The 12,977-nt window shown below is 39.0% G+C and overlaps 1 protein-coding gene across 6 annotated transcripts in view; it reads left to right on the top strand.

The window, feature by feature from the left end:
- The window catches only part of TASP1 (taspase 1), a 280,411-nt gene extending 268,407 nt beyond the window's left edge, over positions 1-12,004 (top strand). For 4 of the 6 annotated variants that reach the window (XM_047852763.1, XM_047852759.1, XM_047852760.1 and 1 more), the window contains one exon: positions 11,009-12,004. In XM_047852763.1, coding sequence (XP_047708719.1) covers positions 11,009-11,101 — 93 coding nt within the window. In that variant the 3' untranslated portion in view covers positions 11,102-12,004. The remainder of the gene's footprint in view (positions 1-11,008) is intronic. The other 2 variants (XR_007150907.1, XR_007150904.1) reach the window with 1 other exon arrangement.
- Positions 12,005-12,977: the final 973 nt, after the last annotated feature.

Genomic DNA, 12,977 nt, shown 5'->3' with positions numbered 1-12,977 from the left:
TGCCCATGAACACAGGGGCTTAGGAAGTGAGCACCCAGATCTTTTGACCTGTAGTTAAGTGGGCTTTTCTTCTATAAAATATACACATTATTCTGGACTATATTAAGCAAGTTCATGTGAAACTGTCGACTACTTGAGGACATCTGCTTTCAGGATGAAGTCTAAAGACCAAACACTATTTTTAGAGCAGTAAACTACATTCCAAGGTTTAATACCACACACAAAGAATGCTCAGAATATACTTATTCACAACTTGTATCTCCTTGAAAGACAGCCCTTGACAGCAGTGGGCAAGGAACTTCTGGGAAAAGGGTGGGGGTGGTAGTGCCTCCTAACTCACTCATTGAGGGGTGAATGCCCCTAATAGAAACAAAGCGATAAAGCCAACCAGACATATTTCTCCTGCCCTTCTCTCTGGAATCGGTCATTTAAGGTCTATCACATTGTGCCAGTAAAATAAAGCATGACTATTATCACATCAGGTAAGAATTCACTATGTAAGGACATAAGATGTGCTTAGCCAACAGAGCCAACTCACAGTACCAAATGTATGGGCCCCGAGTAGCACAGTGATAAATACAGAAGACAAACTTGGCCTGTAGCTGAATGGGTCTTCATTCTATGAAATATATACATTATTCCATAGTATTTTAAGAAAGTTCATGTGACACTGTTAGTAGATGGAAAAATATAAGTTACTGAGGACTCAACAGTTGGAAAATTACGGCAGAATTAACAAGAGAAGGGAAAATGGTAGGGAAAAAGATCTGTCTCTTCAAATGCTTGTGATAATGTAAGATTAAGCAGGAGGCACTGATGTCTCACTAGGCTAAAGTCCTGTTTTCCATATTCCTCCTCATGCTGAATTCATCAAAATTGTATTAATGCGGCCTAACATAATAGACACATAAGGCACACAGCCTGCACTTGACCACTACCTAGTTAGCTGATGTCTGTGATGCTCTCTCTGTCTAAAAAAGTGATATGTGTACTGACATGCAATTGTTGTGTAAATGGATGAACAGAATCTGTTGAATCATGCTAGGTCAGTCTTGGAAAATAAGCAGGCTTTTATTTTCAGACTTTTTAAAGATCCACAGCTTCAATATCATTTTGACTGTTTAATTTATACAAGTCTCTTTAAAATTTTATAACAAATGTAAGTTTAAAAATATAAAATTAAGAAATATAAAATGTCTAATTTGCAGTTTGCTCTCTTTCACTTCCCAACCCTCATTAAAAAAAAAAAAAAAAAGTCTTGGGGCACCTGGGTAGCTCAGCTGGTTGAGCAACCAACTCTTGATTTTGGCTCAAGTCATGATCTCATGGTTCCTGGGTGGGGTTGAGCCCCATGTTGGGCTCTGTGCTGACCGCGTGACAGCACGAAGCCTGCTTGGGATTCTGTCCCTCTCTCTGTCCCTCCCCCGCTTGCACATGCACACAAATAAACATTTTTTAAAAGGAAAGAAAGAAAGAGAGAGGGAGGAAGGAAGGAAGGAAGGAAGGAAGGAAGGAAGTTCTTTATTCGTTTGCCAAGTATACTGAACCCCTACCATGTGCCACACTATCTTTTAGGAACTGAGGAAAAAGCAGTGAACAAATAGATAAACTCCCTGCCTTCATGGAGTTTATGACCCAGTGGGGGAGACAAGCAATGAATAAGATAAAGGAGCAAAATAAATGGCTAGTTAGATAGTAGTAAGGACATATGAAACATTGAGGCAGAGAGGGAGATTCAGGTGAGTGGCCAGAGTAAACTTTCTTGAAAAGGTGGCTTTTGAGTACATATCTGGCAAAGTTGAGCAAGTGAGGCACAGGGACAAGGATGGAAGAGCTTTCTGGGCAGTGAGAACACCACTTGTAATGGCCTTCAAGCAGGGGTGTGCTATGTGGTTGAGTAACAGCAAGAAGGCAAGTGGAGAGAGAGAAAGGACTGAGCAAAGGAGGGAGAGCAGGAGGAGTTCAGCTCAGAGAACTAAAGGAAACCAGAACATATGGGGCATTTTTGGATTTTACTCTGTATCACTTTAAGATCTGTATCTATTGAAGACTGAATTATGTCCCCCCAAATTCATATCTTTAAGCCTGAATGTGACTGTATTTGGAGATAGGGCCTTTAATGAGATGATTAAGGTAAATGAACAGAAGGGTGGGGCCCTAAAGTCCTTGTCGGATGAGGAAGAGACACTAGGGTTGTACTAATAGAGAAGAGACCATCTGTAAGCCAAGGAGAGAGGTCTCAGCAAAACCAAATCTACAGATATCTTAATATGTGAGAAAATAAATTGATGTTGTTTAAGCCACCAAGCATGAGGTATTTTGTTACAGAAGCCTTAGCAGACTCATACTATCTTAACACCCAGTTCACTTTGATGAAAGAACTTTCTGCTAGTCAAATTGATCTTGAGCAAACTTTATTAACTGACAGCAATACTTATGTCAATCCAAAAGGAGCTAATTCATCCTAAAGGCTTTGTATTTGACTTAAAACATATGAGTGTTCAGATTAGTCATCCAGAACAGAACTAGCAAGTCAGTCCAGCTAGATATAGTTTATTTTGCGTTGGAGTTTGAAGGTACCTCTTACAGTTCTTTTATTTCTGTCTCTTTTTTATATAACATAGAAGAATTGGCCTCGGGCTGGTATGAATGAAGAAGCAAAATGCTGTAACTTCTCTTTCCATCCCTTTTATCCCCTCAAACCATGTTCCCTCTTTAATCTCTTACCATCTTTCTTCTAACAAAACTGGTTTCTTAACATCACAAAAAAACGATGAGGGGGAAAATGATTGGCTGCTTTTGGAGCCTTATTATTTGAACCCTGAGGCAGTGGAAGAATCAAGTATTTATCCTTTCTTTCTTATGTGAACTTTATTTTGGAATATCAAAAAGTTGATGAGAGAAAGTTCTTCATAGATGAATTTTAGCTGTTAATGTAGTGAGAATGACAGAATTAGGAAACCACCCTTTGGGAACTTCCTCATGAAATAAGGGGTCTTAAGCATGATTATCAGTGGCTGCTACAACCATTGGACAAAAGGTTGATGGGGAAACTTTATATGGAAGGATCGGGCTGCCATGACCTAAACCCAGTGGATTAAACCCACTGAAAGAACATCACTAGATATTAGGTGCCTTCTGAACACATGCCACAGGAGAAACACAGCTTCACCTGTGGAAAATTCTTGCCAAAATGGTAGCTGCTGCTTCACCTCAGTGAGGGAATATAAGGGTTGCCAATTTTTTCAAGACGAGCTAGAAATCAAGATGGTTTTATATAACTTCTCCATTTAAAAATATTTTCTATTAGGGCACTTGTTGGGATGAGCAGTAGGTATTGTATGTAAGCGATGAATCATGGGAGTCTACTCCCAAAGGCAGCAGCACACTGTATATACTGTATGTTAGCTAACTTGACAATAAATTATATTAACAAAAATATTTTCTAGTTTTTAAAAGTTGGAAAAACTGTGTGGCTCAAACCAAGTAAACTTATCAGCTCTTCCTTACAAAGGTCCAACATGTCATTTTTGTGTCCCTCTGCCCTCCCATTCTACTTGCCTTCTAGTGCCAAGGCCTCTGGAATGCCTTCCTCAATTCTTTGATCCACATCCATCTTCTCACTCCTAACTTCCCATGGCATTTGTGGTTGGGTATCTGTGGTATTATGATTTATCATAAGAAATGTTTATTTGGTCTTCCTTCATGGTTCCTGACTCACAGCTTCAAAACCCTTGTAATATCCTAAGCAGTAAGAGCAGTGGGATCATATTTTATTATAATTGGTCTTTTGTCCTCAGTTCCTAAAATCGAGATACATCTTTAAGAGTGAAATGGGTGTCTTGTTATTCATAACAAACCCCTTTCAACCACACCAGAGTTTGTGTTAATGAGACAACTTACGGAAAACCCCAAGGTAACCTAAGGATGGGGACTGTTGCCAGGGGAATCAACCATGTGACTAGAGAGTTGGGACTTTCAACCCCACCCCCCAACATCTAAAGAGAGGTGAGGAGCTGGAGATAGCTCAGTCACCAATAACCAATGATTTAATCAGTCATGCCTATGTAATAAAATCTCCAGAATACCCGATAGGGTGGAGTTGGTGAACATGTGGGGGTGCTGGGGCAAGTAGCATGTCTGGAGAAGGCATAGGAGCTCTGAACTGCTTCCCAATTACCTTGTCCTGTCCATCTCTTCCATCCGGCTGCTCCTGAATTATATACTTTTACAATAAACCAGTAACTTAGTAAGTAAGCTGTTTTCTTGAGTTCTGTGAGCCACTCCAACAAATTAGCAAACTTGAGGAGCGGTTGTGCTATTTATAGTGGGTAGGTCAGAGGCACAGGTGACAATCTGGATTTGTGATTGGCATCTGGATTGGGAAGGAGAAAAAGTCTCGTGGAACTGACCCCTTAATCTGGAGGATCTGACACTATCTCCTGGTAGATAAGTGTCAGAATTGAGTTAAATTGTCAGACAATTTGCAGAATTGAGTTAATTGCTTGGTGGTGTTAGAAGACAACTTTGGAGTATTCTGCCCTTACAGTGCATGGTCACTATAAGGGCTTTGGTTAATGGCTTTCTAATCATTATATATGGCTGTACTTGTCTTCCCTACAATGCTACATGTTTTTAGAAGGCAATTTGCCAGTATTCTACAAGTTTGGTTTTCTCTATAGTACCCAAGTATGTTCATTGTTTTTGAGCCTTAGAAGATTAGTTATATAGCAAGCAGATATGTACAAACCTTTAGGAGTCACTAAATACTTAGCAATTGTTAATTATTTTATCTGTAGCAGCAAAATAGCCCCTATCAAAAATACTGACCTAAAAATGTCAATTTTCCTGAACCTTACCTTTTAGCATACAGCTAACTTCTTTAAAATACCTCATTCTATTTTTGCAAACTATAAAACTTTTAAAATAGAATTCCTCAATTCTGGGATATCCAAAAATCTATAATAGAGATTGTGCTATGTAATGTTTTGTTCTATGGCTATGTGTTTGTTTGAATAAAAATAACCTAACATTTATTGACACATGTTTTCATTGCATGCAATATCTCATATAGTCCTTATCAACCTGATCATAAATGCTACTATTATATCCATTTTAGAAATGGAGCCTGAGAAGTTAAGTAGCCAACAGAGATTATGCAGCTAGTAAGTGCAGAGGCCTGTATTATTGGGTAAGATAGCACTAGCTGCTCTAAGAAGGAACCCCCAAAATGTGTAGTTGCTCAAATACAATAAGAAGTGTGTTTCTCATTCACGTAAAATCCAAATTGGGGATTAGGATTAACAGGATGCTCTCCTCCCAAGTTGTGAACCAGGGTCCAAGCTCCTTATAGCACATGGGCCTCACCGTCATCAGAGAAAAGAGCATGGAGAATAGTGCATAGGAAGATTTTCTGCAAAGCCTGGTAGTGGCTCATACCACTTTAGTCCACTGGCCTGATTCAGTCACATAGCCACACCTAACTGAAAGGAAACAGAAATGTAGTCCTTCCATGTGTCCAAGAAGAAGAAGAAGAAATGGCCCAGAACCTGAGATGCTCTGATTCAGTAACCCATGCACACAGCCATCATGATAAACTGTCTCTGTAGATTAACCTTAGAATTGGGCATAATATGTTGTGTATCGCACGTACTGTTTAAGCTTCTGGTTGATAAAAACACCTCTTCTCTGTTTTGAAATACTGTTTCTTAAGTCTCTGCAGAGTGTTTTTTTCAGTGTCATTTGTTCTATTTGTAAATGTCTGCATTGCTTTGACTGTGCTATCTTGCTGCAACCTCTATTTTTTAAAAACAGAAAACCAAACCCTCAGAATTATGAAACCAATGAATAAAATATTTCCAAGAGCTTTTTTTGGACTGTGTCTGTCCAGATTTTATTTTTCTAACCCCACTGAAGGAGGATAAACTTGTTTAAGAGGCTCTTTCCTTGACTTTTGTGGCAGATCGCAACAATTCTAAGAGTGGAAAGATGGATTAAAATATAACCACTAAATAAAGGCTTTGAGACTTTTAAAATTAAATTGTGTGCTTACAGTTTTTCTAGAAACCACAAAAGAGCAGTCACTAAGGTGGTCTTCAGAGATTTAAAGACATGAATATGAATGATAGGAAGTCTCAGCTACTACTTAGATTGTGATTAGGACATCAAGGAATTATACAATTTCTATAATATTTTTTCTTTAACTTTCTCATTTTGAAATCTTAGGCTAAATATGTTATTATACAATGTATTTGATTTTATAGCAAGATATAGGCCTAAGAATATTGGCTGTGAATTAGTTTAATTTTGAAGTAGATAATTCTTCAAGGAATGTTAACCTCAAGGATCTCTGTGTCAGTCAGGGAATTAGCAAGAAAGCAGAGAATTGTGAGTACAAGGCCATTGGGTTCCACTGGTGTGGAGCTGTTAGCATCTGAGAAATCTAAAACTCCATCTTATTCTAAAAACATAATCACTTGGAAAATTGAAAAGTTTAGTCTTTACTTTAAAAAAATCTGTTTAAAAGAATCTTTACTATGACAACTAGTTTGATTCACTTTTTAATCAAACTGGTTGGTCACACACGTTAAAGCACCTGAGACTGTGTAAGTATAGCCCTTGAGGGTGTATTTTAGTCACTTCACTCAGTGAGCATTTCCAGAGTATGCGAATGTTCTAGGCCAAGCATTTTGACAGGTGCAAGGAATATAGAGGTACGTGTAAGACAAGCTCCTGTCTCCAATTGACTTTCCATGACAGAGACTTAAAAATTAAAAGCAAACCAAAACCAAGACAGTTACATCACAGGACGAGAAATGCTCAGATGGGTGCCATTAGAACTAGAAGAAGAGCTTCTAGTTTGAGTTGGGGATCCAGTCAATGGAGTCTTTACATGAGAAAGAACCAGAAAAGGACATGACAGACATGGAGTCATGGTTAAGTGTATGAGTGGGGCATGCAGCAAGAAGTGGAGGAAAATAGCCCAAAATGAACCTGTCTGCTGCTTTTTCATGTATAATTTTATATGTTATTTATCATTAGTTATAAATTTCAATAAAAATACATTGCTTTTTAAATTGCCTTAAAGACACCTTGTTATGGGGCGCCTGGGTGGCTCAGTCGGTTGAGCGACCGACTTCGGCTCAGGTCATGATCTCACGGTTTGTGAGTTCTAGCCCCGCATTGGGCTCTGTGCTGACAGCTCGGAGCCTGAAGCCTGCTTCAGATTTTGTGTCTCCCTCTCTCTCTGACCCTCCCCCACTCATGCTCTGTCTCTCTCTGCCTCAGAAATAAATAAACATTAAAAAAAAATTAAAAAAAAAAGACACCTTGTTAAGTTCTTAATGATTATAGGGTACCCAAGAATCTACACAGTCCTCAGACAATATAAAATACTTTATTGTGCTTTTAAATGGTGACATATAAATTCATTATAGAAAATGGTCTATTTTTAGCTACAAGAGGAATTCAAACCCACTTCTCTAAAAGAACTTTTCAAGATAAACACTCATATAAACATTCTCTTAAACAGCTCCCATTGTTTATAATGTGATTTGATGCTCCATTGAAATTTCCAAAGAAAGCTTCAAATTCTTCCGGCTCAAACTTTTGCAGACCAAGGGCAGTGATTTTCTGATGAATCAGAAGATCATGTTGATGGATGAAACTGGGGAAGTACCGACATTTGGATGGATTGTTGGCCATTGTATTCCTCCCAACACCAAGATCACGCCAATGTGTTTTGCAATCACAAAATCCCTCCTGACTAGATGATGATTTAAGAAGTTAATCTTAGCTAGTTTGTCTAGTTGAGCATTTCCGTCCTATGTAAACAGCAAAATTTATACAAATCTCCATGTATTTTCGAAATATTTTGCCATGTACTGTTAACAGATTATCTCAAGACCACTATCATCTTTTCCAATCCTTTTTCTTTTCCTTTCTAACTCTCCTAGAGACTTTGCAGTTCAGTTCAGTTTATTTAGTTGTTCTTCTGTCGTAAACCTGGTGGGGGTGGGAGTGTCAGAGATAAGTTTAAATTGGCCATCTGTGTTTTTGTAAATCTCAAGGGATTGTTATCAAGTCCCCTGGTCCGTGGGGCAAGAATTTCTTCCTTCTAGCTCTGGTCTTTTCTTTGGTCAGCAGGAAATCAGTTGCTTTAAGACCAACATCCCCCTGGTCAAGTTGCAGGCCATCTGCTTGGACATATGTTCACTCTTTGATCTTTAAACAATTAATTTATTCTCTGTAGCCTCTGGTGCCTGGACCACCAGGCCTGCCAGGAGGTCCCATTGTATTCTCCCTGAATCTCTGGGAAACATGAAGACAGGTTTTCCTGTGAGCTACTCTTTTAGGGACAGATATTTTAATGAACCTGATTGGAGAATTCCAGCCTATTTGTGAACAGAACCTGATGGTGTTAATGTTTCTTCTACGGGGCTCTGCATTGTAGATTCATTCCTAACTAGCCCCTTCTCTTAATACTATCATATGGACTACTACTCTGGTCCAGGTCAGAAATTGTCATTTCTGCTTTATTCTTTTATTGTTATTATGGTAAAATTTACATAACAAAATTTACCATTTGATCCATTTTTGAGTGCGCAGTTCAGCAGTATTTAGTATATTCATGCTGTTGTATAACCATCACCACCATCTGTCTCCAGAACTTTTCATCTCCTCAAACTGAAACTTTGTACCCATTAAACAGTGACTTCCCATTACCCTTCCCCCAACCCCTGGCAACCACCATTCTGTTTTCTGTCACTATGAATTTGACTAATAGACACCTCATATAGGTGGAACCCTACAATATTTGTCCTTTTGTAGCTGGCTTATTTCACTTAGTATAACATCTTCAAAGTTCATCCATGTTGTACCGTGTGTCACAGTTTCCTTCCTTTTTAGGGCTGAATAATGTTCCATTGCTATATATACTGTGTATCACATTGTGTTATGAACTCCTGGGTTGTTTCCACCTTTTGGCTATTGTGAATAAGGTCACTAGGAACATGGGTCTAGAAATACCTTTTTAAGTCCCTGCTTTCACTTGTTTGGGATATATATCCATAAGTGGAATTGTTGGACCACATGGTAATTTTATGTTTAAGTTTTTGAGGAAACCCCATGCTGTTTTCCACATTTTCAATCCCTGTCATAGTTGCATGATGGTGTTTATGACTGTAGGGGGTGAGATTAGGGATGAAATTGACTGAGGGACCTCTATCTACTCTTCCAGGGATCTTTCTTGTTTAGAAGAACCTTTTTAAAAAACTGATGAATGATAACTGGAGAGAAAATTCTCTTTTACCTCATGTTAAGAAATTTCTGGAAGAATAAAAGTGGCTGTATCAACACTGAGAATTGTGAGAATTGAGATTTTTGTGCCTGATGTGACAAGGACTTCTGGGTAGCAGAATTGAACAACACACCCTGTTCTAACTCCTGCTAGATTAATGAGGCACCACAAGAAACAAAAGAGCTACAAGTTTTCCTACTGGGGACTTCTCGGGTACAATATATCCATATGGTGAGACCCAAGTTTGGCCCTCAAATGCAGCAATGAGGCCAGATTTTGGGACAGGGTTCCCAGAAGCATGAGTATGGTGAGTGAACTCACTGATCCTCATATCCCAGGAGATACCACAGAGACTGCCTCACCCAGCTCTCCACCTGAGGCAACAGATCTCACCCCCCTGTAGGTTACAGGTTGCTTCCTGCCTTGCACACAGAAAAACTAAGTGCCCAAAGAACACTTCCCATTCTCTAGAACTTTCCAAGTTGTTGATGTATGTCAGCTACTCTAATGGGACTTGTGTGGTGAGATTAAAGAATAGTCTCCACGCTCAAACTACAACAGAGTTAGCTTAGCTGTTACTCCATCTAAAACAGGCTTGTTTCACATTTGGTTGCATGAGAGGATGTCATTCCCATTCTAGACTTCGCCACTTCACTAGCATCTAACAGCCTCACCTTGGGCTTGAACTTACTTCAGTTCAGTCCTTAGGAAAAACTTGTTTAGAGTAGCAGAATTAGAGAGGATTACCTAAAGGGATATGCAGTCCTTCTGTTCTTCTTAGAAACTCCCGACATTTATCTATCCCTGGATTAAGCCAGATGGTCAAAAAAAAAAAAAAAAAGAATTCCTGGCTGACATCATCCTGACCCTTTATGGAACAGCTTTTACTATCTTCTGCTCAGAGCCAGCCTCCTTTGAGTGATGTTAACACTCAGCCCTACAAAACTCCTTGTTGTACAACTGATGTCTTCACTCACCCACAAAACATGGTACCCAGTGTGTATGAAGCCCTGTAAGAGAAATAGTTCCCAGACCTCGTACCGGGAACAGGAGTTCTCCTCTGAGCAGTTGGTTTGTTGTGAGGCTGTGAACACACACATGAACCACCTATCTGGTCGTGGAATGAGGATGCTGAGAGACAGGGCAACAGTCTGCCTCTAGCACAGGTACAGAACTCAGGCTAGAATTGCATGGTAATCTCATGCCTGTCTTTACCTTATTTTATAAGCTCTTATTTTTCTTTTCTCTCATCGCCTCACTTTTTAGGTTGTTGAATTGTCTGAATTTTTGCAAGTTATTCAGATCCTTTAGGGAATAAAATATAAACATGAATCGGGTATTCTCAGTTGCTTTGAATGTTCGGAAGACAAAATGTATATAAATTACTAGTTTTCAGAGGAACTAGAATATACTTAATATAGTTGGCGTTAAAACCATGACTGTTCTGAATACGATGAAATTCTAAGTTCTTGTTCAATCTGTATCTCTACTTGCTAGTGCTATGCTTAGCATATAGTAGTTGCTCAGTAAACATTCCCTGCAGGATTTGAACAAACAAGATCTCTCTGCACTTAAAGGTTACCACCCTCATGTTCTGTAGATACTGAGAAGCAAAGAGAGTCTGTGTCACTCCAGTATTTCCTCCATCCTTGTCACATATGGGAGGACACAGCTGGCACTTCTAACGCTCTCCTGTCTCCCTCTCTGCAGACTCACATTTCAAGACTCCCTCCCGGTGCAGTGGCAGGACAGTCCGTGGCAATCGAAGGTGGGGTTTGCCGCCTGGAGAGCCCAGTGAACTGACCCTCAGGCTGAGCATGAAGCGTCTGAGAGGCATTTCAGAACCTGAGCTTTTCGGGGTTTTTAACTGAACTTGGATGTTTTATCTTCGCCATTTTATAATTCCTGTTGCAGCCTCGTGCACTGCTCGCAACACTAGTGCTGCCGTGGTTAGCGCTTAGTGACATGCAGGTCTTCGGCAGGTGACGGGACTGAGTGTGCGTGTGTATGTGCGTGTGTGTGCAGTGCGTGTGCTTGCTTCTCCCCTGATGAAATAGAAACTCCTTACTGTGTAACCTAAGACCGGGAATGACTAAATCATCTTCACAAAATGTGTGCTTTACTGTTTACAAGTAAAACCTAGAGTTGCAGGAAACATTTTTTATTTCATAAAGAGGTACCAGCTGTTGTTGATGTAATGTGTCCGAACTGAAGAGTAAATCTACTTGTTTAAATGATTTGACAGTGGTAGTGCTCCATTTAATAACAGTAATAAGTGATACAGTGTTTTATTTGTTAACCAGTTTAAGTGGATCTTGTGGTAACTTAAACTGTTATTCTCATCCCTCATATGGGGCATTTTTCTTTAACAAAGAATGGTTTCAGTGAAACAATCTAGCAGAGAATTAAGGTCAGAACCTTTTTAAATAATAGTCTTATTGATAAAGTTTGTACTTCTTTCCTCAAGCTTTTCTAAGCTTAAATACTGCATATCTTCGAGCTATATGTACTATATTATGAAAGAATATGTAAAGAGAACATACAGTAATGCACAGTCCCTAATTTGTGTATAATGGAATGTTATTTACAATGTAACACTGTAAATAAGAAAGCAAAATTTATGGGAAAATTCAATATTATCTTTGTTTCCTGTTTAAATATATTTTTAAGATAAAGGCACAAAAATAAAAGAAGCATATTACTGGGTACAGTGTGTGACTCCTCTTCTCAGACTAATAAATTAATCTTTTGAATCCTAGATTGGAGAGCCATTTTTTATTTTGTTTGTAAAAAGTTACTTCTTCCAGAAATCATCCCTTTATCTTTGTTGCTATGATTCTGATAGTTGAAAACCTGTCTTTGTGCAGTTAGGCCTGGACACTAACATGATGAAAGTTGAACTTAGCTCATGATTGAATGGCCAGTATCAAAATCCCTAAAATGTTTATTGCGAGTTGATAAAAACTAACAAAGGGAAGGAGTAAGACCGCTGTAGTGGCAGCTGAAAACTCAATGGTTTCAGCTGATAAATTGCTTCTAAATGTTATAGTTAGTGATTCTGGAGCCACATAAGAAAACCAAGACTTTTCTTTTGATTTTATGTGTAAGAAGTGGCTATCAAGAAGATACTAAAGATAGACTCACTCAGGAAGAGGAAGTTCCCTGCACCATATAATCATGGCTCGGGCGGTAACTGATAAAGCCCCAGATGAAATTATATACTTGACATCGATGTATGGCCAAATTATAAAGGAAAGACAACCAAAATGGAGTGGGTGTAAATATGAATGATTTGGGAGTTGCTGATTTATATTCCTTGTACAGGCAATTACATTTGTCTCGCTGTGTTCTCGTAGACAGGTTGGTGCCATGATATCTGTTTCTCATTCTTAATGAGGCTGAGAACTTAGTAAGTGATGGGCTGGCTGGTGGGGAGCCTTTGGCTTCAAAAGCTTTCAAAGACCTGTTACCTGTTGGCAGAGTTTTTTGAGGAACTGGACTGGATCACGTAAAACTATCAGGACACTTTGGAGTCTGAAAATCATCTGACCTATTTCACCAGGAATGCCATTTCTTTTCATCTTCTTTTGACTTTATTCTACTCATATTTAAAAGTTTGGGCTTGTTAAAGACCCTTTTATGAAGATTTTAAAAACTGGTCAGTATAAAAGAGCACAGC

Source organism: Prionailurus viverrinus, chromosome A3 (genome assembly GCF_022837055.1).
Source record: "Prionailurus viverrinus isolate Anna chromosome A3, UM_Priviv_1.0, whole genome shotgun sequence".
Classification (NCBI taxonomy): Eukaryota; Metazoa; Chordata; class Mammalia; order Carnivora; family Felidae; genus Prionailurus; species Prionailurus viverrinus.
Note: the sequence above shows the minus strand (reverse complement) of the source record. Positions and strands in the feature narration are given on the sequence as shown.